General features: G+C 46.4%; 1 protein-coding gene across 1 annotated transcript in view; it reads left to right on the forward strand.

The window, feature by feature from the left end:
• Window positions 1-23,612, forward strand: part of GTF2A1L (general transcription factor IIA subunit 1 like) — a 185,966-nt gene that overhangs the window by 134,043 nt on the left and 28,311 nt on the right. Inside the window, exon 8 of the mRNA XM_030195835.1 lies at window positions 7,289-7,378. Coding sequence (XP_030051695.1) covers window positions 7,289-7,378 — 90 coding nt within the window. The remainder of the gene's footprint in view (window positions 1-7,288; window positions 7,379-23,612) is intronic.

Here is a 23,612-nt window from a genome sequence, read left to right on the forward strand (position 1 = left end):
GCAGCACTTCGCAGGCTGGGAGTGCACGTGTTCCCCTATCTCGATGATTGGCTGGTGAAGAACACATCCGAGGCAGGAGCTCTACAGTCCATGCAGATGACTATTCGACTTTTGGAGCTACTGGGGTTTGTGATAAATTATCCAAAGTCGCGTCTTCTCCCAGTACAGAGACTTGAATTCATAGGAGCTCTGCTGGATTCTCGGATGGCTCGTGCCTATCTCCCAGAGACGAGAGCCAACAACTTGTCCCTCGTCTCTCGGGTGCGAGCGTCCCAGCAGATCATAGCTCAGCAGATGTTGAGATTGCTGGGCCACATGGCCTCCATGTGACTCCCATGGCCCGCCTTCACATGCGATCTGCTCAATGGACCCTAGCTTCCCAGTGGTTTCAAGCTGCTGGGGATCTAGAGGACGTGATCCACCTGTCCATGAGTTTTCTCAAATCCCTCCTCTTTTCTATCTATACTTCTTCCCTTGGTTCATTAATCTCATCCCATGGCTTTTCCTACCATCTCTATGCTGATGACTCCCAAATCTACCTTTCTACCCCTGATATCTCACCTTGCATCCAAACCAAAGTTTCAGCGTGCTTGTCTGACATTGCTGTCTGGATGTCTCAACGCCACCTGAAATTAAATATGACCAAAACTGAGCTTCTCATTTTCCCCCCCAAACCCACCTCCCCGCTCCCCCCGTTTTCTATTTCTGTTGATGGCTCTCTCATTCTCCCTGTCTCCTCAGCTCGAAACCTTGGGGTCATCTTTGACTCTTCTCTCTCCTTCTCTGCTCATATCCAGGAGATTGCCAAGACCTGTCGTTTCTTTCTTTACAACATCCGTAAAATCCGCCCCTTTCTTTCCGAGCACTCTACCAAAACCCTCATCCACACCCTTGTCACCTCTCGTTTAGACTACTGCAATCTGCTTCTTGCTGGCCTCCCACTTAGTCACCTCTCCCCTCTCCAGTCGGTTCAAAACTCTGCTGCCCGTCTCATCTTCCACCAGGGTCGCTTTACTCATACTACCCCTCTCCTCAAGACCCTTCACTGGCTCCCTATCCGTTTTCGCATCCTGTTCAAACTTCTTCTACTAACCTATAAATGTACTCACTCTGCTGCTCCCCAGTATCTCTCCACACTCGTCCATCCCTACACCCCTTCCCGTGCACTCCGCTCCATGGATAAATCCTTTTTATCTGTTCCCTTCTCCACTACTGCCAACTCCAGACTTCGCGCCTTTTGTCTCGCTGCACCCTACGCCTGGAATAAACTTCCTGAGCCCCTACGTCTTGCCCCATCCTTGGCCACCTTTAAATCTAGACTGACAGCCCACCTCTTTAACATTGCTTTTGACTCGTAACCACTTGTAACCACTCGCCTCCACCTACCCTCCTCTCTTCCTTCCCGTTCACATTAATTGATTTGATTTGCTTACTTTATTTATTTTTTGTCTTTGAGCAGGGACTGTTTTTCTTCTATGTTTGTGCAGCGCTGCGTATGCTTTGTAGCGCTATAGAAATGCTAAATAGTAGTAGTAGTAGTATCCCTGTATTGGTGGACGATTTGGTCCAATTTGACTCTGGGACGCCCTTTTCAAATTCCTCAGCCACAAAAAGTGCTGACTATGGATGCGTCTCTCCTGGGGTGGGGAGCTCATGTCGATGGGCTTCACACCCAGGGAAGCTGGTCCCTCCAGGAACGCGATCTACAAATCAATCTCCTGGAATTACGAGCGGTCTGGAACGCTCTGAAGGCTTTCAGAGATCGGCTGTCCCATCAAATTATCCAAATTCAGACAGACAACCAGGTTGCCATGTATTACATCAACAAGCAGGGGGGGCACCGGATCTCGCCCCCTGTGTCAGGAAGCCGTCAGCATGTGGCTCTGGGCTCGCCGTTATGGCATGTGGCTCCAAGCCACATATCTGGCAGGCTTAAACAACAGTCTGGCCGACAGGTTGAGCAGGATTATGCAACCTCATGAGTGGTCGCCCAATTCCGGAGTAGTGCGCCAGATCTTCCAAGTGTGGGGCACCCTCTTGGTAGATCTCTTCGCATCTCGAGCCAACCACAAGGTCCCTCAGTTCTGTTCCAGACTTCAGGCCCACGGTCGACTGGCATCGGATGCCTTCCTCCTGGATTGGGGGGAAGGTCTCCTGTATGCTTATCCTCCCATACCTCTGGTGGGGAAGACTTTGTTGAAACTCAAGCAAGACCGGGGCACCATGATTCTGATTGCTCCCTTTTGGCCGCGTCAGATCTGGTTCCCTCTTCTTCTGGAGTTGTCCTCCGAAGAACCCTGGAGATTGAAGTGTTTTCCGACCCTCATCACAAAGGACGAAGGGGCGCTTCTGCATCCCAACCTCCAGTCTCTGGCTCTCATGGCCTGGATGTTGAGAGCGTAGACTTTGCCTCTTTGGGTCTGTCAGAAGGTGTCTCCCGTGTTTTGCTTGCTTCCAGGAAAGATTCCACTAAGAGGAGTTACTTCTTTTTATGGAGGAGGTTTGCCGTCTGGTGTGACAGCAAGGCCTTAGATCCTCGCTCTTGTCCTACACAGACCCTGCTTGAATACCTTCTGCACTTGTCTGAGTCTGGTCTCAAGACCAACTCTGTAAGGGTTCACCTTAGCACAATCAGTGCATACCATTACAGTGTGGAAGGTAAGCCAATCTCAGGACAGCCTTTAGTTGTTCGCTTCATGAGAGGTTTGCTTTTCTCAAAGCCCCCCATCAAACCTCCTACAGTGTCATGGGATCTCAATGTCGTTCTCACCCAGCTGATGAAACCTCCTTTCGAGCCACTGAACTCCTGCCATCTGAAGTACTTGACCTGGAAGGTCATTTTCTTGTTGGCAGTTACTTCAGCTCGTAGAGTCAGTGAGCTTCAGGCCCTGGTAGCCCAGGCCCCTTACACCAAGTTTCATCATAATAGAGTAGTCCTCCGCACTCACCCTAAGTTCTTGCCGAAGGTAGTGTCGGAGTTCCATCTGAACCAGTCAATTGTCTTGCCAACATTTTTTCCCCGTCCTCATTCCTGCCCTGCTGAACATCAGCTGCACACAATGGACTGCAAAAGAGCATTGGCCTTCTATCTGGAGCGGACACAGCCCAACAGACAGTCCGCCCAATTGTTTGTTTCTTTTGATCCCAATAGGAGGGGAGTGGCTGTGGGGAAACGCACCATATCCAATTGGCTAGCAGATTGCATTTCCTTCACTTACGCCCAGGCTGGGCTGGCTCTTGAGGGTCATGTCACGGCTCACAATGTCAGAGCCATGGCTACGTCAGTGGCCCACTTGAAGTCAGCCACTATTGAAGAGATTTGCAAAGCTGCGACGTGGTCATCTGTCCACACATTCACATCTCATTACTGCCTGCAGCAGGATACCCAACGCGACAGTCGGTTCGGGCAGTCAGTGCTTCAGAATCTGTTCGGGGTTTAGAATCCAACTCCACCCCCCTAGGCCCATGTTTTATTCTGTTCCAGGCTACATTCTCTGTTAGTTGGATAAGTTGTTAGGTCAATCTCAGTTATGTCCTCGCCGTTGCGAGGCCCAATTGACCATGTTTGTTATTTTGAGTCAGCCTGGGGGCTAGGGATACTCCCATCAGTGAGAACAAGCAGCCTGCTTGGCCTCGGAGAAAGCGAATGCTACATACCTGTAGAAGGTATTCTCCGAGGACAGCAGGCTGATTGTTCTCACAGACCCGCCCGCCTCCCCTTTGGAGTTGTGTCTTCCCTTGTCTTTGTCTTGCTACATACGGGACTGGAACACACTGGACCTAGGCTTCACCTACGCTTAACCACCTTTCCCCGAGGGTTGAGCCCTCAGGTTCGGGCGGCCGGCAGGGCTTACAGGAAAAACCGGAACTGGAACTTGCAAGCAGGAACAGCAGGAATGAGGATCCAGGAGTGCCCCCTGGCACCTAGGCGAAGGCAAGGCAGACAGGCAGGGAATGTCCGGGTTCCGGCAGTAGGCAGGTTTAAACACAATGACTAGTAAACTGTACCCAAGCTAATAGGAAAGCTATGCCCAGGCAAACCAGTCATACACAAGAAACATACACTAAGCAAACTCAGGAGAACTAGTAAAGCTATACACAAGCTAACCAACAAAGCTGTGTCCAAGCTAACAAGTCATACACTGGAAACATACACAGAGCAAACTCAGGAGACTAGTAAGCTATACATCAGCTAACAACCAAAGCTGTGCCCAAGCTAACAAGTCATACACTGGAAACATACACAGTGCAAACAGGAGACTTAGTAAAGCTATACACCAGCTAACAAGCAAAGCTGTGCCCAAGCTAACAAGTCATACACTGGAACAAACACCGAGAACTAGCAAAGCTACACACAGGCTAACAAGCAAAGCTGTGCCCAAGCTAGCTAGTCATACACTAGGAACGAACACAGAGCAAACAATGTAGCAGTGAACAGAGCACTCCACATACCAGGGCCCTTAGACGAAATGCAAAGGCAAGGGCTGTAGTCTCTAAGTGATTAATAAAGCCCTTCCACACCAGAGGCACAGCTGCAGCAATCACCTTGCATCCAAACAGAGGCTTGGCACACAGAGAAGTCAGCCCAGCGGGAGCCATCTTGGATACTGGCATAGAGGAGTCGGCGGCAGCCATCTTGGAAGAGGCATAGCCCACACAGGTGAGGTTCAGTAGGGCAATCAGCACACAGAGCCAGAGAGAAACTAAGACAGAGACAGACACAGAGACAAGCAGAAGCCAGCACAGCCACTGACTCCCAGAAACAGGGTAAGTCTGAGGGTGGTCACGGCCACAGACGTGACAATACATCTTTAGCAAGATATGGCCTCCAAAACAGAACACAATACTCGAAGTGGGGCCGAATTAACACCATCTTCCTTCTGCTGGTTATGCTTCTCTCTATCCAGCCAAGCATCATTCTGGCTATGGCCACCACCTTGTCATACTGTTTCATTGCCTTCAGATCCTCGGATCCTATCTCCTCAATGGCCTCCCTGTCCTTGCATATCAGCATCTCACTTCAAACACATATGGCTCCCTTTGATTTTTACTCCCTAAGTGCATCACTCTGCACTTCTTTGCATTGAATTTTAACTTTTGCAGATCCTTCTTCATGTTTTCCACTCCCTCCGGGGTGCCCATTCTGTTACAAATCTTGGTGTCATCCGCAAAAAAGCTTCTATCCCTTTGGCTATGTCGCTGACACATAATTGAACAGAATAAGCACCAGCACCAATCCTTGAGGCATTCCACTACTCACCTTTCCTTCCTCCAAGTGAACCACCCTGTGGCGTCTGTCAACCAGTTCCTAATCCACTTCATCACTTTGGGTCCTAACTTCAACCTGTCAAGCTTATTCAAGAGTCTCCTATGAGGAACCGTGTCAAAGGCTTTGCTGAAATCTAAGTAGATAATAGCGAACATCCTTCATCCAGTTCTGTGGTCACCCAGTCAAAGAATTCAATCAGATTCGTTTGGCATGACTTACGGTAAAACCACGTTGTCTCGGATCTTGTAATCTGTTGGATTCCGGAAAATTCACTGTCCTTTCAGCATTGCTTCATTACTTTTTCAATAACTGAAGTGTGGCTTACCCTCATGTAGTTTCCAGCTTCTTCTGTGTCACCATTTTTGTGAATGGGGGACCACATCCACTCTTCTCCAATCCCACGGAACCTTGCCTGTCTCCAAGGATTTATTAAACAAATCTTTAAGAGGACCCACCAGAACCTCTCTGAGTTCCCTCAATATCCGGGGATGGATCCTGTCCGGTTCCATGTCTTTGTCATCTTCAGTTTTTCAAGTTGTTCGTAAACACTTTCTTCCGTGAATGGTGCTATATCCCACTCCCATTCCTTTCTGAACACGCTATCAGAACCCTCATCCACACTCTCATCACCTCTCGCTTAGACTACTGCAACTTGCTTCTCACAGGTCTTCCACTCAGCCACCTCTCTCCTCTTCAATCTGTTCAAAATTCTGCTCCACAACTAATATTTCGCCAAAGTCGTTATGCCCATATCAGCCCTCTCCTGAAGTCACTTCACTGGCTCCCCATCCGTTTCCGTATAAAATTCAAGCTCCTCTTATTGACTTATAAGTGCATTCACTCTGCAGCCCCTCACTACCTCTCCACCCTCATCTCTCCCTACACTCCTTCCCAGGAACTCCGTTCACTAGGCAAATCTCTCTTAATTGCACCCTTCTCCTCCATCGCTAACTCCAGACTCCGTTCCTTTTGTCTCGCCGCAGCTTATGCCTGGAATGGGCTTCCTGAGCCGTTACGTCTCGCTCCATCCCTGGCCGCCTTCAAATCCGGGCTAAAGGCCTACCTGTTTGATGCTGCTTTTGACTCCTTGTCACTTGCTCTTAACCTTTATCTTGTCTTCCTCTCTTCAATAGTCCCTTTCCCTTTGTGTCCCATCTGTCTGTCCTCCCCTTATCCTTATTGGTCCTGTCTGTCTGTCCTGATTTAGATCGTAAGCTCTTTTGAGCAGGGACTGTCTTTTTCTTCATGTTCAATTGTGAAGCGCTGCGTACGACTGGTAGCGCTATAGAAATGATTTATAGTAGTAGTAGTAGTTTTTCACGTACAGAGATGCTACTACACCTTTTCGATCATCTCTATCCTTCCTAAATAGATTGTTGGCTGGTATGTTTGCACCCCATTCATGGGAATCACGTAACCATATCTCTATGATAGCAACAACGTTTAAGTCTGCCTCTTAAAATGAGGGCTTCCAGATCATGAACTTTGTTGCTTAGACTGCAAGCATTTGTTGTCATCGCTTTCCAGCTATATTTTAGTGGCAGTCTCATCTTCCGTTTAATTGCTTGTTTAGGTTGTGGCAGTTTAAGGGGATGTTCAATGAGATTTGTATAATTAAATTTATGTATTAATCTGTGTTTCCTTCCCATTTTTAGAACATCTGAAAGGGTAAGATGAGGTGGTGGCTGTTTGTTGGGGGAATACTTAGATTGGTGAGAGGATATGGGCAATGGGAAGAGATGAGATTTGGGTTTGAAGGTATTTCTTAAACTTTTTATATTTGGTATGCAGTTAGGTTTGCACATTGTTTTGTTAAACCGCTTTTAACATTTATGGCACTGGGAAGATGTTTTATACTTTCATCAACATGACTAGGTTTATACTGCAACTACATGACTAGAAGTAACTGTAAGGTCTTCAAAACAATTGGTGAAATGTCCTTTTTCTAAAAAGCAGTCACTAGATTTGTTTGGTAATTGTAAGAAGTGTATGATGATGTCTGTTTTTGTTAAATTTTAGGATCCTTTAAATTCAGGGGATGATGTCAGTGAGCAGGAAGTGCCTGACCTGTTTGATACAGACAATGTAATAGTTTGCCAGTATGATAAGGTACAGTACATAAATTTTGGATATTTACAGCAGAATGGTAGCTTGTATAGAATGAATTTCCCGTGCTTTTGTAGGTTACTTGTGATCAGCTCTCTGAGAATACTTGCAATGCTACTTGAATTTTAACTGGTGGTTTTAGTTTAGATTACATTGTATATGTATTATTGTAAATTGCTGAGAGGTGGCTTTGCTTAGATGAGAGACATGTTATTTATGGACAATTCGTGTATATTGTTCAATGCAGAAATTGCAAGAATTCTCCACCTGCTCATAATAGTTTAATACACAGAAATTGACTGTAAAAGGAAGGAGGTAGCAAGGTTGGCCCATTCAGCCAGAAGAGGAAGGGTAAGGCTGGCCTGTGTAATTAGGGAAGGAAACTGTGTGGCCAGAAAAGGAAGGGAGGGAAAAGTTAATGGCATTGCCTGAAGAGGTCATGCTCCCCATAACCCAGCGAGGCGGGAGGTTATAATGTTGGTCCAGGATGACAGAAGGGAGGCACAAGGTGGTTTCTGTGCAAGAAGAGGAAGGATGAGAAAGTGGTGAGGACCAAGACAAGTGAAGCAGAGACACAGCAGGGAGATGAGCCAGGCATTGAGAAATAAAGGCGTGGGGGAAGAAAGAAAGAAAGCTGGGGCATGGGAGTGAGTTTGGAGATATGGCCAAACCTAGAAGGTGGGAGACAAAAGTGAGCTTGAGAGGGTTTCAAGCCTTGGCAGAGTTGAGTCAGGATAAGCTGAGCCTTGGAAGGGGGTAACGGAAGTGAGCTGGACAGGAGTGTACCCTGGGTACAAGAGCAAGTGAAGGGGAGATCGAAAAGAGACTGGGCAACAAGAGCTAGCTGGGAGATTGACCCCACCACCTTATACCCAAGGTTAGTTTGGAGAGGTGGTAGATTTATAGTACTATTCAGTGAATTCTGCACAGAAGATTTAAAATTCTATTCTTCCTTTGTTAAAATATTTATATTCCAGTATTAATATTACTGCTTGTTCAAGATGGTTCACATTGTTAGATATTGGTTAAAATTTTTGATCGCACGATTAATCGCGCAAAATATCCCCACTCACATTTCCTCCTGTTCACTACAAAACATAAATGAACAAACAATCGGGGTGAGACACTGATGACATTCAGATCAAGGTATATATGTTAAATGGGTCCTCCTCAAAATTATCACTTTATGAGCAAGTACTTCAGAGATTTTTGAGGAAAAGGCCTCGAGAAACCTTGTGACTTGAAATACAACTCACTCGGGGTTGGACTTCTCATCATCGGCCTGAAAAACCTCGTGATTCTATTATCATAAAGCTAACTAATTAAGTATGCTTTATGATAATACAATCACGAGGTTTTTCAGACCAATGATGAGGGAAGTCCAACCCCGAGTGACTTGTATTTCACGTCACGGGGTTTCTCGAGGCCTTTTTCTCAAAAATCTCTGAAGTACTTGCTCATAAAGTGATAATTTTGAGGAGGACCCATTTAACATACACCACTACAAAACATAGACAGCAAGATGTAAATTCTCACTGATGTTTCATTTACTAAACTGAAAATAAAATCATTTTTCTTACCTTTGTGGTCTGGTGATTTTAGTTTTCTTTTTATTTTATATGTTTAGTGATGTGCACCCTATGCAGAGCTCTGTATTGAATATCCTGTAGTTCTGGAGTGGAGGTCACTGTATGAAGATCCTCAAATGCAGCCCCCAACTGAGCCTCTGAAACCTTCTCTACTAAGTCTTTACTCCACTCCCTGGCTAATAGCATTAGAAGGGGAGCTTTCTTAGTGTCCCAGCTGATACCTTATAATTATATTTACTATGTAAGCCGCATTGAGCCTGCAATGTGTGGGAAAGCGCGGGGTACAAATGTAATAAATAAATACCATTGGGATAGTCTGTTCAAAATAGGAGAAAGGCTTTTAAAAAAATTGATCTAAGTGTAGGAAAATTGCCTGAGCCTTATGGCGGTGCTCAGATATGAGAATATAGTCTCTCGCCTGGAGATAGGCAAAAAAAGAACAATTGGGGACATTTCATGCACGAAGATGGAAAATTTTCACCTCCCCAGTTGCCTTAAATACCCCAAATATCGACACCCTCCTCGTTTCCATTGCTGAAAGACTGCAGAATTCAAACCAGCAGGGAAAGTCTGGGTTACTCACTAGGGTCAAAAAAGGGCTCATCTCCCCCATCACCTCTCTGTGGCTTCTCCACCATTTCCATTCTTTCCTTATTGTGCTGAAAAATTGGTTTCCCTACGCTACTCCCAAACTCCTGGGTTGCTGAGATTCCAGGACTGCGAAAGGATCGTAAGGAGCACACCAGCTATTCCAGAAATCAACGGAAGCATAAAAATCGGTCCCAGAGTGAATCTCATGGATCCAACGAAAGAGCACAGTGACATTGTATGCCCACGAGTCAGGTAACAGGACCTCCCCCCCCCCCCCCCCCGAAACCTATTGTGGGTCAATTTAGCTAAGGATATTCTGGGTCGCCTAGCATGCCATTTAAAAAAGCCGATTATGCTTCAGAACATGTTGTCTTCCTGCCTATTTATACAGAGCGGGATCATCTGCAAGGGACAATGCCACGGCTGTGGCCTATGTCAATCGCCAGGGAGGTACCAAGAGCGCCCCTCTAGCCAAGGAGGCCATGAATCTATGCCAGTGGGCGGAAGCGAACCTGGAACAGCTGTCGGCGGCCCACATTGCTGGAGTCATGAATGTCAAGGTGGACTGTCTCAGTCGCCATCCCGGAGAGTGGCAGCTATCGGCTCAGGCGTTCTTGGACATCACGAAGCGCTGGGGCCAGCCAAGCCTAGATCTGATGGCGTCATCGGCCAATTGCCAAGTGCCGCGCTTTTTCAGCAGAGGACGGGACCCTCGATCTCTGGGAGTAGATGCTCTTCTCCAACAGTGGCCGACACAGGAGCTTCTCTATGTGTTCTCGCCCTGGCCCACGTTGGGCAGGGTGCTAGACCGGGTGGCAAAGCATCCGGGCCGGGTAATCCTGGTGGGTCCGGACTGGCCCAGACGTCCCTGGTATGCGGACTTGATCAGGCTCTCAGTGGACGGACCTCTGCGACTGCCAGCGGAGCAGGGCCTGTTGCATCAGGGTCCCGTGGTGATGGAGGATCCCTCCCCCTTTGGTCTTTCGGCCTGGCTATTGAGCGGCAGCGTCTGAGGAAGAAAGGCTTATCAGACAAGGTCATCGCCACTATGCTGAGAGCGAGGAAGCGCTCTACTTCTACTGCTTACGCCAGGGTTTGGCGTACCTTTGCATCGTGGTGTGAGGCAGGCTCCCTTTCTCCCTTCACTGCTCCAATTTCTTCAGTGTTGGCGTTCCTGCAAGAAGGTCTGGAGAAAGGCCTGTCGCTCAGTTCCCTTAAAGTCCAGGTAGCGGCTCTGGCTTGCTTCAGGGGCCGCCTGAAGGGTGCTTCCCTGGCTTCGCAGCCAGATGTGGTGCGCTTTCTCAAGGGAGTTAATCACCTGCGCCCTCCTCTGCACTCAGTGGTACCTGCGTGGAATCTCAATCTGGTGCTAAGAGCCTTGCAGAAGCCGCCTTTTGAACCCTTGTCGAGGGCATCTCTGAAAGACCTGACGTTGAAAGCAGTCTTTTTGGTGGCTATCACTTCAGCCAGAAGAGTTTCCGAGCTCCAGGCGCTATCATGTCGAGAGCCCTTTCTGCAGTTCACTGAGGCAGGAGTGTCTATTCGCACAGTGCCTTCCTTCCTGCCCAAGATTGTTTCTCGCTTCCATGTGAATCAGCAGCTCTGTCTCCCATCCTTTCGTAGGGAGGACTACCCAGAGGAATACTCTGCTCTCAAATATCTAGATGTGAGACGAGTCATCATCAGATACTTGGAAGTGACCAATGATTTCCGGAAGTCGGATCATCTGTTTGTCCTGTTTGCAGGTCCTCGTAAGGGTCTGCAGGCTGCTAAGCCTACAGTGGCAACATGGGTCAAGGAAGCCATTGCAGCGGCTTATGTGGCCGCGGGGAAGGTGCCGCCTATCCGGCTGAAGGCTCACTCCACTAGAGCTCAGGCGGCCTCGATGGCGGAGGCCGGGTCCGTCTCCTTGGAAGAGGTTTGCAAGGCGGCAACTTGGGCATCGGCTCATACCTTCTCCAGGCATTACCGCTTGACTGTGGCTGCTCGGGCGGAGGCCCGATTTGGAGCTTCGGTGTTGCAGTCAGGGATTTCTATGTCCCGCCCTGGGTGAGTACTGCTTCGGTACATCCCACCAGTCTATGGATTGATCAGCATGATGATATGGAAGGTAAAATTATGTATCATACCTGATAATTTTCTTTCCATTAATCATAGCTGATCAATCCATAGTCCCTCCCAGATATCTGTACTGTTTTTATTCTGGTTGCATTTCAGGTTCAAGTTTAGTCTTCAGTTCCTGTTCAGGAGGACTTCGTGTTCAAGTTTTTTCAATTGGATTCTTCAGGAGTTGAGACGATTTTGTGTTACAGTGAGCTGCTGCATTCCTTTCCCCTCCTTTTTTCGGGGCTGGATTGAGACCTAAATTCTGCCGGCGCTCCCTCCCGCTTCGTGCGGCTGTAGGGCAGCTTTGTACCCCTCCCGCTTCGGCGGTGTTAGGGTCAGTCAGCTCCTCCCGCGGTTGCGGTTGCAGGATAAGCCAGATCCCTCCGCATCGGTGGGGTGGTGTCCCTCCCCCGCTCCGTGGGGATGAGCTGGACGGATTCCCCTCCCTTACTTGTGTGGGGATGAGCTGGGTTAATTCCCCTCCCCCGTTTCGGCGGTGGTGAGCTAGGCAGAGTGTCCCTTTGTGGGTGTAATTCCCTAAGTGCTGAGTCCTGCGGATGGAGCTTTGATATCGACATACTGAGGAGTTTCCGGCAGCACATGACCACATATAGGGAGGCAAAAGGATTGCTCTCTATCTCCACCTGCTGGTAGATGGACACAACCCACCAGTCTATGGATTGATCAGCTATGATTAATGGAAAGAAAATTATCAGGTATGATACATAATTTTACCTTATAATCCAAGTGTACTTGATGCGCTGCTATTAGCACTGAGAGATCAGAGTAAATGAGTAAGATTATTATAGGAGGCTCACAGCAGTTTATCCATGAAGGAGCACAGTTCCTTAGGGTCAGTAAAGAAAAGAGTCCTGTTTTCATGCTGGTTGCGCACTTTTGCTAGATAAAACAACGTGTACCCCCTTGTCATACAGGCATTTTCAGTACTGACCCATTTGCCTCCTTTGGTCGGAAAGACGAGTCGAGTAGTCCTGGAAGAGCAGGATTTTATTACCTTTAAATTCTACTGGTCTTTTTATGTGGTATGCTTGAAGTGATCCATCATTGTCTGCATAGTTAAGAATCCAAGCCAGGACAGGCTGCGGGCTTTGCTCTCTCTTGTGCATACTACTACTACTTAACATTTCTAAAGCGCTACTAGGGTTACGCAACGCTGTACAATTTAACATAGAAGGACAGTCACTGCTCAAGGAGCTTACAGTCTAAAGGACAAATGTACAGTCAGTCAAGTAGGGGCAGTCTAGATCTCCTGAAAGGTATAAAGGTTAGGTGCCGAAAGCAACATTGAAGAGGTGGGTTTTGAGCAAGGATTTGAAGATGGGTAGGGAGAGAGCTTGGCGTAAGGGCTCAGGAAGTTTATTCCAAGCATAGGGTGAGGCGAGGCAGAATGGGCGGAGCCTGGAGATGGCGGTGGTGGAGAAGGGTACTGAGAGGAGGGATTTGTCCTGTGAGCGGAGGTTTCGGGCGGGAACGTAAGGGAAGATGAGGGTAGAGAGGTAATGACAGGCAGCAGACTGAGTGCATTTGTAGGTAAGAAGGAGAAGCTTGATATCCACTCTATGGCCCCTCTCAATATGTAGCACGTTATCAGGTAGCTGTAAGCTGACCGGGCAGCCAGTGTTCAACAAATTACCACAGCTCTTTGTCTATAACTGATTCAGGTAAGCTTATGATTCTGAGGTTATTGCGCCTACCTCTGTTTTCCTGGTCATCTACTTGTTGCGCTAGTTGCTTGTATTTTAGCTGTAGAGCTGTGATCTTCGTGTCCGTGATCTCCATTCGGTCATCTTGGCGTGATATGCATTCTTCAGCCTGCTGCAGCTGTACACGATGCCTCTCCAGTGATTCTTTGATGTGATACACCAAAACTTTTCCTCGAGAGCTGCTATTTGTTGCGCAATCTCTCGAATTGCCTCTGCAGGCATGGTCGCCGGCGAGGGGCCTACATGTGGTGCTGCCATCTTGGGGCTCAGATTCTGCGCACAATTCCTTCCTTGCCGTGGGGTCTTCTGGCACAAACCTTACAGGGATGGTGTAGGGCCCTGAAAGCTCTTCAAAAGAGGCCCCCCAGGCTGCGATACTCAGACAGGTAGAGGTGAGGGGGTCTGCATGTGGTGCCACCATCTTGGGGCTCAGGTTCTGCGCGCGATTCCTTCCTAGCTGCGGGGTCTTCACTGGCATAACACCTTACAGGAATGGTGTAGGGCCCTGAAAGCTCTTCAAGAGAGACCCCCCAGGCTGTGACACTCAGATTGGTAGAATTTGAGCCGATTCGGGGAGGTTTGAGCAGGTAATACAAACGTTTTGAAGTGGCAGGAGCGGAGCCAGGCTATGAGACGTCTGCTCAGCTATCAAGCATCACGTGACCCCCCCCCCCCCCCCCCCCCACCTATTTTTGTAATCATCTTGTTCCCTGTCTCTGGTTCTGCTTCCCGGTCTTTATGCTCTGAACTCTGTTTCCAAGACCTCCTGTCCGTTCACTGTATCTTTTCTCTCCTCCTTTCTTCTTTACTCACTGCCCTATTTCCATCTTTCACATCCAACTTTCTTCTATTTTTCTGCATCCTTTTTTGTGTCTCTAGTTTCCAACTCTTCCCTTTCCCTCCATCCATGGGCTACAAATCCTTCCTTCACTCTTCCTTTCCCTGCCATCTGCGTGCATTTCCCCTCTCTTCTAGCTTCTGTTCATGTCCACCATCTCCCATTTTTCTTTCATCCTCCATTTCTACATCTGCCCCTCTGTTCCTCTGCCATCCAGCATCACCCCTTTCTCTCCCTCTTTCCCCAACCATCCAGACTTGATCCTCTCTCTCCATCATCCACCATTGACTCATCTCTTTCCTCTCACCATCCAGCATCACCTCTTTCTCTCTCCCCCCAACTGTCCAGTATCACCATCTCTTCCCTCTGTTAAACCATCACCATACAACATTATTCTCTTGGTTCTGACCCCAACTATCTACCATCACTCCATCTCTCCTTTCCCTCCACCATTACAAAAAAACAAAACCATCATCCCTCACTGCCACACCTATCTCCCCCTACCCCCAACCATCTATTATTGCCTTCTCCTCTATATCCTGCATGTCCCATCTTTTCTCCTCCACATAGCATGCACTGCTCTCTCTCTCTCTTTTCTCCCCCATAGTGTGCACTGCCCGGTCTCACCTCATCCCCATATCCTGTGTTGCCCTGTCTTTCCTCATCCTCCATATCCTGTTGCCCTGTCTCTTCCCCGGCTCCCGTTTCCAGCTTTGTCCCATCTTGTCTCCCTGTCCTCTCCCCCTCCCACATGGCTTACTAATTTCAGATGGCCTGGCGCTCGTGCACTGAACCCTTCTGTCTTCACCGAGGCTGTAGCGGCAGTAAGTAAAAGAGAGGCACAAGGACGTTCCCCTCTGCATGGTACCGCTGGCTCTGCTGGACCTAGAAACAGGTAGTTACATCCTGTTTCTGGATCCTGCAGAGCCAGTGGCAGTGCGCAGAGGAGAACCTGCGCCTGTCTTTTGCTTTCTGCTGCTACAGCCACGGAGAAGAGAGAAGCAGGGGATCAGCGCACGAGCTCCAGACCTTCTAAAATGACTAAGCTAGTGGAAGGGGGAGAGGACAGGGCGATGAGATGGGGCAATGCTGGGTTCGGGAAATGGGGAGGCAGAGGAATGCGTTAAGACTGGCTTAAACTTTTTAATGCTAGTTAAGCATTTAGCACGTTAACCGCATTATTAGCACGTTAAATATACAGCCCTAATACACATGTAACATCAGAACATGCTAGGGAGGTAAAATTCCTTTACAAAATCAAGGCCTGCTTTATGGAGCAGCTGGTGGAGTAGACAACCAGAGAAGGAAAAATTCTAGACCTAATCCTTAGTGGAGCACATGATCTGGTACAGGAGGTAATGGTGCTGGAGCTGCTTGAAAACAGTGATCATATGATTCGATTTGATATCAGCTCTGAAGTAAATACACACAGGAAATCCAGTACGTTAGCATTTAACTTTCAAAAAGGAGTCTGATAAATTGAGAAGAACAGTGAAGAAAAACTTAGAGTAGCTGCAAAGGTAAAAAATTTACATCAGGTGTGGACGCTGTGCAAAAATACTATACCGAAAGCCCAGGCCAGTTATATTCCATGTATTAAAAACAGGGGAATGAAGGCAAAAAGACAGCTGGCATGGTTAAAAAATGAGGAGAAGGAAGCTATTAGAGCTAAAAGAAAATCCTTCAGAAAATGGGAGCAGGATCCGACTGAAAATAAGAAACAGCATAAGGAATGTCAAGTCAAATGCAAAGCGCTGATAAGGAAGACAGAGACTTTGAAAAAAAGATTGCTTTGGAGGCAAAAACACATTGTAGAAACTTTTTAAAGTATATTTAAAGCAAGAAGCGAGTAAAAGAATCAGTTGGACTGCTAGATGGGTCACTCAGGGAAGACAAAGCCATAGCGGAGAGATTAAATGAATCCTTTGCCTTGATCTTCACTGAGGAAGATTTGTGAGAGATACCGGTGCCAGAAATGGTATTCAAAGTTGAAGAATCAGAATTCAATCTCTGTAAACCTGGAGGATGTAGCGGGGCAATTTGACAAATTGAGGAGTAGCAATTTGCCTGGACCAGATGGTATTCATCTCAGAGGACTGATAGAATTGAAAAAATGAACTTACAGAACTATTAGTAATATCTAATTTATCTTTAAAATCAAGCATGGTACCGGAAGATTGGAGGGTGGCCAATGTAACGCCGATGTTTAAAAAAGGTTCCAGAGGTGATCCAGGAAAATATAGACTGGTGTGCCTGACATCGTTGCAGGGCAAAATGGTAGAGACTGATATAAAGAACAAAATTACAGAGCATATTCAAAAGCACAGATTAATGAGACAAAACCAACATGGATTTAGTGAATGGAAACCTTGCCTCACCAATCTATTACATTTTTGAAGAGGTGAACAAACATGTGGATAAAGGTGAGCTGGTTGATATTGTGTATCTGGATTTTCAAAAGGCATGTGGATGTGAAGCGTCTGTTCACGCTTTCCAAAAATACGAGGACTAGGGGGCATGCGATTAAACTACAGTGTAGTAAATTTAAAACAAATCGGAGAAACTTTTTCTTCACCCAACGTGTAATTAAACTCTAGAATTCATGGCCGGAAAATTGGTGAAGGCGGTTAGCTTAGCAGAGTTTAAAAAGGGGTTGGACGGCTTCCTAAAGGACAAGTCCATAAACCGCTACTAAATGGACTTGGAAAAATCCAAAATCCCAGGAATAACATGTATAGAATGTTTGTACGTTGGGAAGCTTGCCAGGTGCCCTTGGCCTGGATTGGCCGCTGTCGTGGACAAGATGCTGGGCTCGATGGACCCTTGGTCTTTTCCCAGTATGGCATTACTTATGTACTTATGTACTACTTATGTATGTACCTTTTGAAAGACTCCAGAGGGAATTCGAGCGTCATGGGATAGGAAATGGTCTGTATTCTCAATGTAGAAAAGTAGATACTGGGATTCTCTTAGTGGTCTGTGCTGGGACTGCTGCTCTTTAATATATGTATAAATGATCTAGAGATGGGAGGATCTAGTGATGTAATTAAATTTGCTGATGACACAAAATTATTCAAAGTTGTTAAATCGCAAGAGGGTTGTGAAAAATTACAAGAAGGCTTTACGAGACTGGGTATCCAAATGGCAGATTATGTTTTAATGTGAACAAGTGCAAAGTGATGCATGTGGGTAAGAGGAACTCGAACCAGGGGCGTATCTGGAATCCGGCGGTAGGGGGGGCCACAGCCAGAGAGGGGGGGCACATTTTTGCCTCCCTCCCCCCCGCCGCCGCCGCCGCCTCTCTCCACCCCCTCCCCGCCGTCAACCCTCCCCCGCTGCTTACTTTTGCTGGCGCCGAGGTCCGACCCGCAATCTCCGTTTTTTGTCTTCCTCCGTGGCCATGCTTCCAGGAAGTAACGCTGCAGTGCTGATTCGTTGAATCCAGTTCGACGTCTGACGTCAGACGCCGAACTGGATTCAACGAATCAGCACTGCAGCGTTACTTCCTGGAAGCATGGCCACGGAGGAAGACGAAAAACGGAGATTGCGGGTCGGACCTCGGCGCCAGCAAAAGTAAGCAGCGGGGGAGGTTTGACGGCGGGCAGGGGGGCCAGGGCGAAATCTGCGGGGGCCCAGGCCCCTGTGGCCCCACGCAGATACGCCCCTGACTCGAACTATATAGCTATGTGATGGCAAGGTTCTACATTAGGAGTTGCCAACCAGGAAAGGGATCTAGGTGTCATCGTTGATATGTTGAAATTCTTTGCTGAGTATGTGGCGGCAGCTAAGAATGCAAATAGAATGTTAGGTATTATTAGGAAAGGAATCGAAAACAACAATAAGGATGTTATGCCATTTTATTGCTCCATTGTGCGACTGCACCTCAAATACTGTGCAGTTCTGATAACCACATCTCAAAAAAGATATAGTGGAATTAGAAAAGTTACAGAGAAGGGCTATGAAAATGATAATGGGGATTAGACGACTTCAGTTTGAGGAAAGGCAAAAGCGGCTAGGGCTCTTCAGCTTAGAGAAAAGACGGCTGAGGGGAGATATGATAAGAGGCCTATAAAATAATGAGTTGTGGAACAGGTAGACATGAATCTGTTGTTTAACCTTTGCAAAAATACTAGGACTAGGGTGCACACAACGAAGCTGCAGAGTAATAAATTCAAAGCAAAGTGTAGAAACATTTCTTCGCTCAATGTGTAATTAAACTCTGAAATTTGTTGCCAGAGAATGTGATAAAAGCAGTTAGCTTAGTGGGGGTTTAAAAAAGGTTTGGATAATTTCCTAAAAAAGAAGTGCATAAGCCATTATTAAGATGGACTTGCCCCTCCCCTCATCCCCTGATGCAACTTCTTTTTTCTAGGACAATGGGATAAGGTAGAAGGAATACTCCAGGGCCTGCGAGTAAAGGCAAGTTTATAGGTAAACCTGGTGGGGGTTGAGAGAGAGATGCTGGGCCCAGGAATAAAGAGAGGGAGGGAAGAGAGAGTCAGATGTTAGACCACAGGGTGTAGGAAAGGAGGGAAAAGAGGGGATATGTGTGAGGTAGGGGACTTTGTATGTGTAAGGATGTGGAGTCTAAGTGTGGACTCAACTGTTACTTTTTAAGGATATGTGTGCAGAGGTGTGTGTGTGTGAGGAGAATGTATTGGCAGGATGTGCATGTTCAGGGTATGTGAGCAGTGAGTGAGTGTAAGGGGAAGTGTATATTGTAGGGTCTGAATGGTTAAAATAAATATATATTCAATAAATATATTTTATTTATTTATGACATTTATATCCCACAATATTCCCGCCCATGGGCAGGCTCAATGTGGCGTACAGTAGTTAATAAGCAAACAACAATATCAATATGTCATGTTTTCAAAGCAGGAACTGGGTTGTGAGCCCTTGGGCCACTGCCGAGGAGTGGCAGTGGCAGGCAAAACCACCCCACACTGGAGACTAGGCAAATCTCAGGCAAGCAGTTAGGCTTCACCTGCACTTGGCCACTTTTCACCCAGAGTTGAGCTCCGGGCTTCAGGTGGCCGGCAGGACTTGCTGGACAGGGCAGGACTGGATAACAGCAAGGCAGCACAAGGACTGAGGGTCAGAGGGGAAAGGGAGGAACATGGGCAGCAAGGCAGGAGACTGGGCAAGGAAGGGAAAGCTAAAGGGCAGAACAGCCAATAAACAGGGAACAAACACTGACTAACAAGACACAGAACTAAGAGCTGCAAGCAGCCCCAAAGCCAGAACACAGACAAACAGAAACTAAACACAGAATTACAAACAAGAAACCAGGCAAGGAAAGCAAGCAAACCTAAACTAAACACAGACTAACTAGAAACAGGCAAGAATCTCAGGCAACAACCGGACTAGCAGAAGTGCAACAAGCACCAACACACCAGGGCCTTAGACGCAATGCGAAGGCAAAGGCAGAGAGGTTCCAAATGGCTAATAAGCCCAGCAGGCAGCTGAGACTCAGGTGCAACAATCACCAGGCAACTAAGGGTCGGGCAGCCTGGAAGATCCGGACTGGACTGAGCTGAAATCTGGAACGGGTGACAGCACACCGACAATCTAATACAGCCAGCACACAGAGACAGAACTAACTCACAAAGAACAGACAGAAGCCAGCTCAGAAGCTGACCACAGGAAATAAGGTGAGTCTGAGAGGGGTCACGGCCACCGACGTGACACAATAGTACAAAGTACGGTAGACAAGGGCACAGGTGGGAGAGAGAAAGAACTGATGAGGAAAAGGAAGAGAGGGTAGGTGATAAGTCAGCACAGAGTGAGCTGCGGGCTAAAAGGGTGTGGCTCCAGTAGGGCTCGTGGCGTATGCTCTGCCAAAAAGGAAGGTCCTGAAGCGCTTCTTGAAGGTTGGGTGGTCTGAAGTGAATTTGATCTCTCGTGGCAGCCCATTCCACAGTTGAGTGCTGAGATAAGGGAAAGAAGAGCCATAGATGGTCTTATATTTGAGGCCATGGGGAGCAGGGTAATGGAGATTGAGGTACGAGCCCTTATACAATATTGTCTGCATTCCACCAGACTAATTCTAGATAGATTCTATCAAAGTCTGTCATTACTGTTATCTGATGCAAGGTAGGACAAAAATCTTTTAGCACAGAGCATCCATATGGCATCATAAGCTGGTACCACAACCTTGGTCAGATTAAGTTCTGTGATAACACAGGTTAAATTGTAGAAGTGGCTGTACCTTTTATAGTGTGTACTCCCCATTCAGTGATACAGAGGCATTATGATATTCTCAGTTTTATTTTCTATTCCTTCTTTTCCTTTCCTAATAGTTCTAACATTGTTTACTTTTTTTTTTTAATTCTTTATTTATCAATTTAGATATATTAAAACAAGCAAAAATAAACTTGTCAAGTAAATAACATCACTGTTCAACTATATAAGGAAACCAATTAATATTCAAACAATTACAGCATGTTAATTAAAGTCCACATTAGTGAGATTCAAAAATTACATCATGGATTCCAAAAGAAAATATTTAAGGAAGCTTTCCTTTATCGGATGCTCATAGAAGATATCTTCTCTTAATATATAGGGTTCTAAGTTAATTACTCCCTTGTCCTTTTGCAGCTAAAAATGAAGAAAGCTGTGCCGGCTCATAAAACACATATTTATTAGATTGATATTTAACTAGGCATTTGCATGGGTACTTTAGAAAAAACGTACCTCCTAACTGAATTACACCAGGCCTCATAAGTAAAAATCTCTGTCTACGTTTTTGAGTCTCCTTAGTCACATCAGGGAAGAGACTAACTTTTAAACCAAGGAAACTCTTATCCTTATTTTGGAAGAAAAGTCTCATCAGCCAGTGTTTATCTGGCGACAAGGCTACTGTGGCAATTAAAGTAGAAGCTTGGACTAATTCAGTATCTGAGGATTCCAATATCAATGAAATATCTAATTCTGACTTTTCTTGAGGCACCTGGCGCTTCAGGGGCAAGTAATATATTTGTGTAAATGGTGGAACCATTTCCTCTGAGGCGCCAAGTGTCTCAGTAATATACTTTCTAAGCATTTCCCTTGGTAAAACTCCAACTTTTTTTGGAAAATTTAAAAAGCGGATATTATTATTTCTGGTTACATTTTCCAAGAATTCAGTGCGTCTCCTCAAGGAAATTAAATCTTTAATCATAGTCTCTTGGTTTAAATGAACCTCTTTCACTTGTTTTTCCAATTCTTCTTGACGATTCGATATTGTCTCTACCTTGAGTTCAGTCTGTTGGACCTTATGGTCCATATTAGACATTTCTTGAGATAATTGTTTAATTTGTGGACTTAAGGAACTCCCCAAGTCCACAATCAGAGTGTATAGAGTCTCTAATGTAATTTCAGTAGGTTTCTGGGATTTAGGAAATTGTACCTCTGTAACTGCAACAGCGGTCTGTAGTGCTTTATCTCCGGTCACAGCTTCCATCTGGTGTTGGTTGTTAGATGTAATATCTCCCCCTCGAGAGGCACCTAGTTCACAAAAAAGGTCCGCACTGTCCGCAGTTCGACTCTCCTCCTCGGTCCTATGGACGACTACACTCTTCGGTGGCGTCCTGCTAGGGTCCGGCGTCGACGTGCTCGCTCCCGAGGGTTGCGGGGGAGGTGCCCTATCATCGGGGCTGAGCGATAGCTCCAGTCCAGCGGTCTCCGAAATGGTTCCATTTCCACCCGGTCGACCTAGCGGACCTGCTCCCGGTGTTCCTGATATCTGTGCTCCGCGAAGGTAATTAATCATTGTGGATTGTAAAGAGAGATTTTGCCGTGGAGGGGCAGCGGCGGAGGACAAGCGGCCCCTTCTCTTTGGCATTTTCTTTCTCGGAGCTTTGCTGAGCGTCCGAACTAGTCAGCGGCCATTTTGAATCTCCGGGGACATTGTTTACTTTTTTGGCCACCACTGCACACTGAGCAGAAGATTTCAATATACTTTCCAAAATTATATTTAAATCGTTTTCCTCGGTGGTGCCTCCTAATGTGGAACCTAGCATCATGTAGCTGTAATTTGAGTTGTTATTCCCAATTTTTCACTTTTTGCACTTGTCCATATTAAATTTCATCTGCCATTTGGATCCCTTCCAGACTCCCAAGGTCCTCCTGTAATTCCTTAAAGGCACTCTACTAGTCATCTTTCTCCATTTAGAGCAGTGTTTCCCAACTTCGCCCCCCCCCCCCCCTCCCAAGTCGAACAAATTTCAACCAAGTACCCCTTAGCTCTCAGCAGCAGAGATTTTGAAATGGACAGTTTATTGTTAAACAGCTAAATAGGCAACATAACAAATACAGGTCACTGCAACTGGCATACAGACCAGGACACCATTGGCATGATCTGTTATATTTCACTCTTATATAAACCGTTTGACCCATTGGCAGGTAGTGTATTATTCTTACAAACTGTGTACAATGGCACTTAGATGGAACTTATTTATAAGAACAGGAGAAAATGAAGCTTTTTCATAAAAGTTGCCAGTAGTGACCAATCCAGTTTCATTTCTCTGGGAAAATGAAACATGAAATCTGGTCACTATGGGCAAGTTCTCCGCTTTTGTGAAGGACTTTATTTTTTAAATAGACACCAGTGAACCAAAGCACCTTACTATGCACGTGCAAAATTAAAAATAAATAGCACACAGCAATGACACAGAAGAAGAAACTGTTTTCAGAACATACAAAGATTGCAACCACAGCCACTTAAAATGAAAGTGTGAACCCTCTTAAAACGTGGTGAAATATAGGCATACATGTTTGCTTTTATAGTTTTAATGGGAAATCTGGGCTTTTTTGGATAAAATAAGCATTCTGAGTCTCTGTGTGCCGATTTCCACAATCAGGTCTCTTTCTGGACAGAAGTGGTTTGTCATTTTACATCTGAGAACTATTAAATGAGAGAAGTTGGCATCAAATAAGTACATTGAAGCAAAAGAGAGAAGTTCTGTAAGAGCCAGTTTCGTTAGCTGTGGGTATTCCCTTTTCTGCATCTGCCAACAAAATATTTCCAAGGTCCTCATTTTGCTATGTTCCAGTGCGGCAAAGGGAAGGTTCCAGAGTGGCCAGAGGCAGCAGTGGAATAAAAGCGATTGAAAAAAGTGTTCTAAGATGATGCCTACCCCTTCATACAGGCCTGCAGCAAGTCTGCCCCCTCCCTCTCTCTTTTTCTCTCCCATCTCACCTACCTTCAGCCATTCTGCCCTCTCTCTCTCGAAACGTGTGTCTGATGTAATGACAAATTAAACTATATTAAAATTTTGATATCAGTTCAGTTAGGGCCAACACACAATTCCTCCACTGCAAAACGCTATGCACAAACTTGTGCAAAAAGAGGGTTGGAACCTTACCATACCGTAACACCACTAACTCCCAGGACTCAAAGAGCAACA

Source organism: Microcaecilia unicolor, chromosome 3 (genome assembly GCF_901765095.1).
Source record: "Microcaecilia unicolor chromosome 3, aMicUni1.1, whole genome shotgun sequence".
NCBI lineage: Eukaryota > Metazoa > Chordata > Amphibia > Gymnophiona > Siphonopidae > Microcaecilia > Microcaecilia unicolor.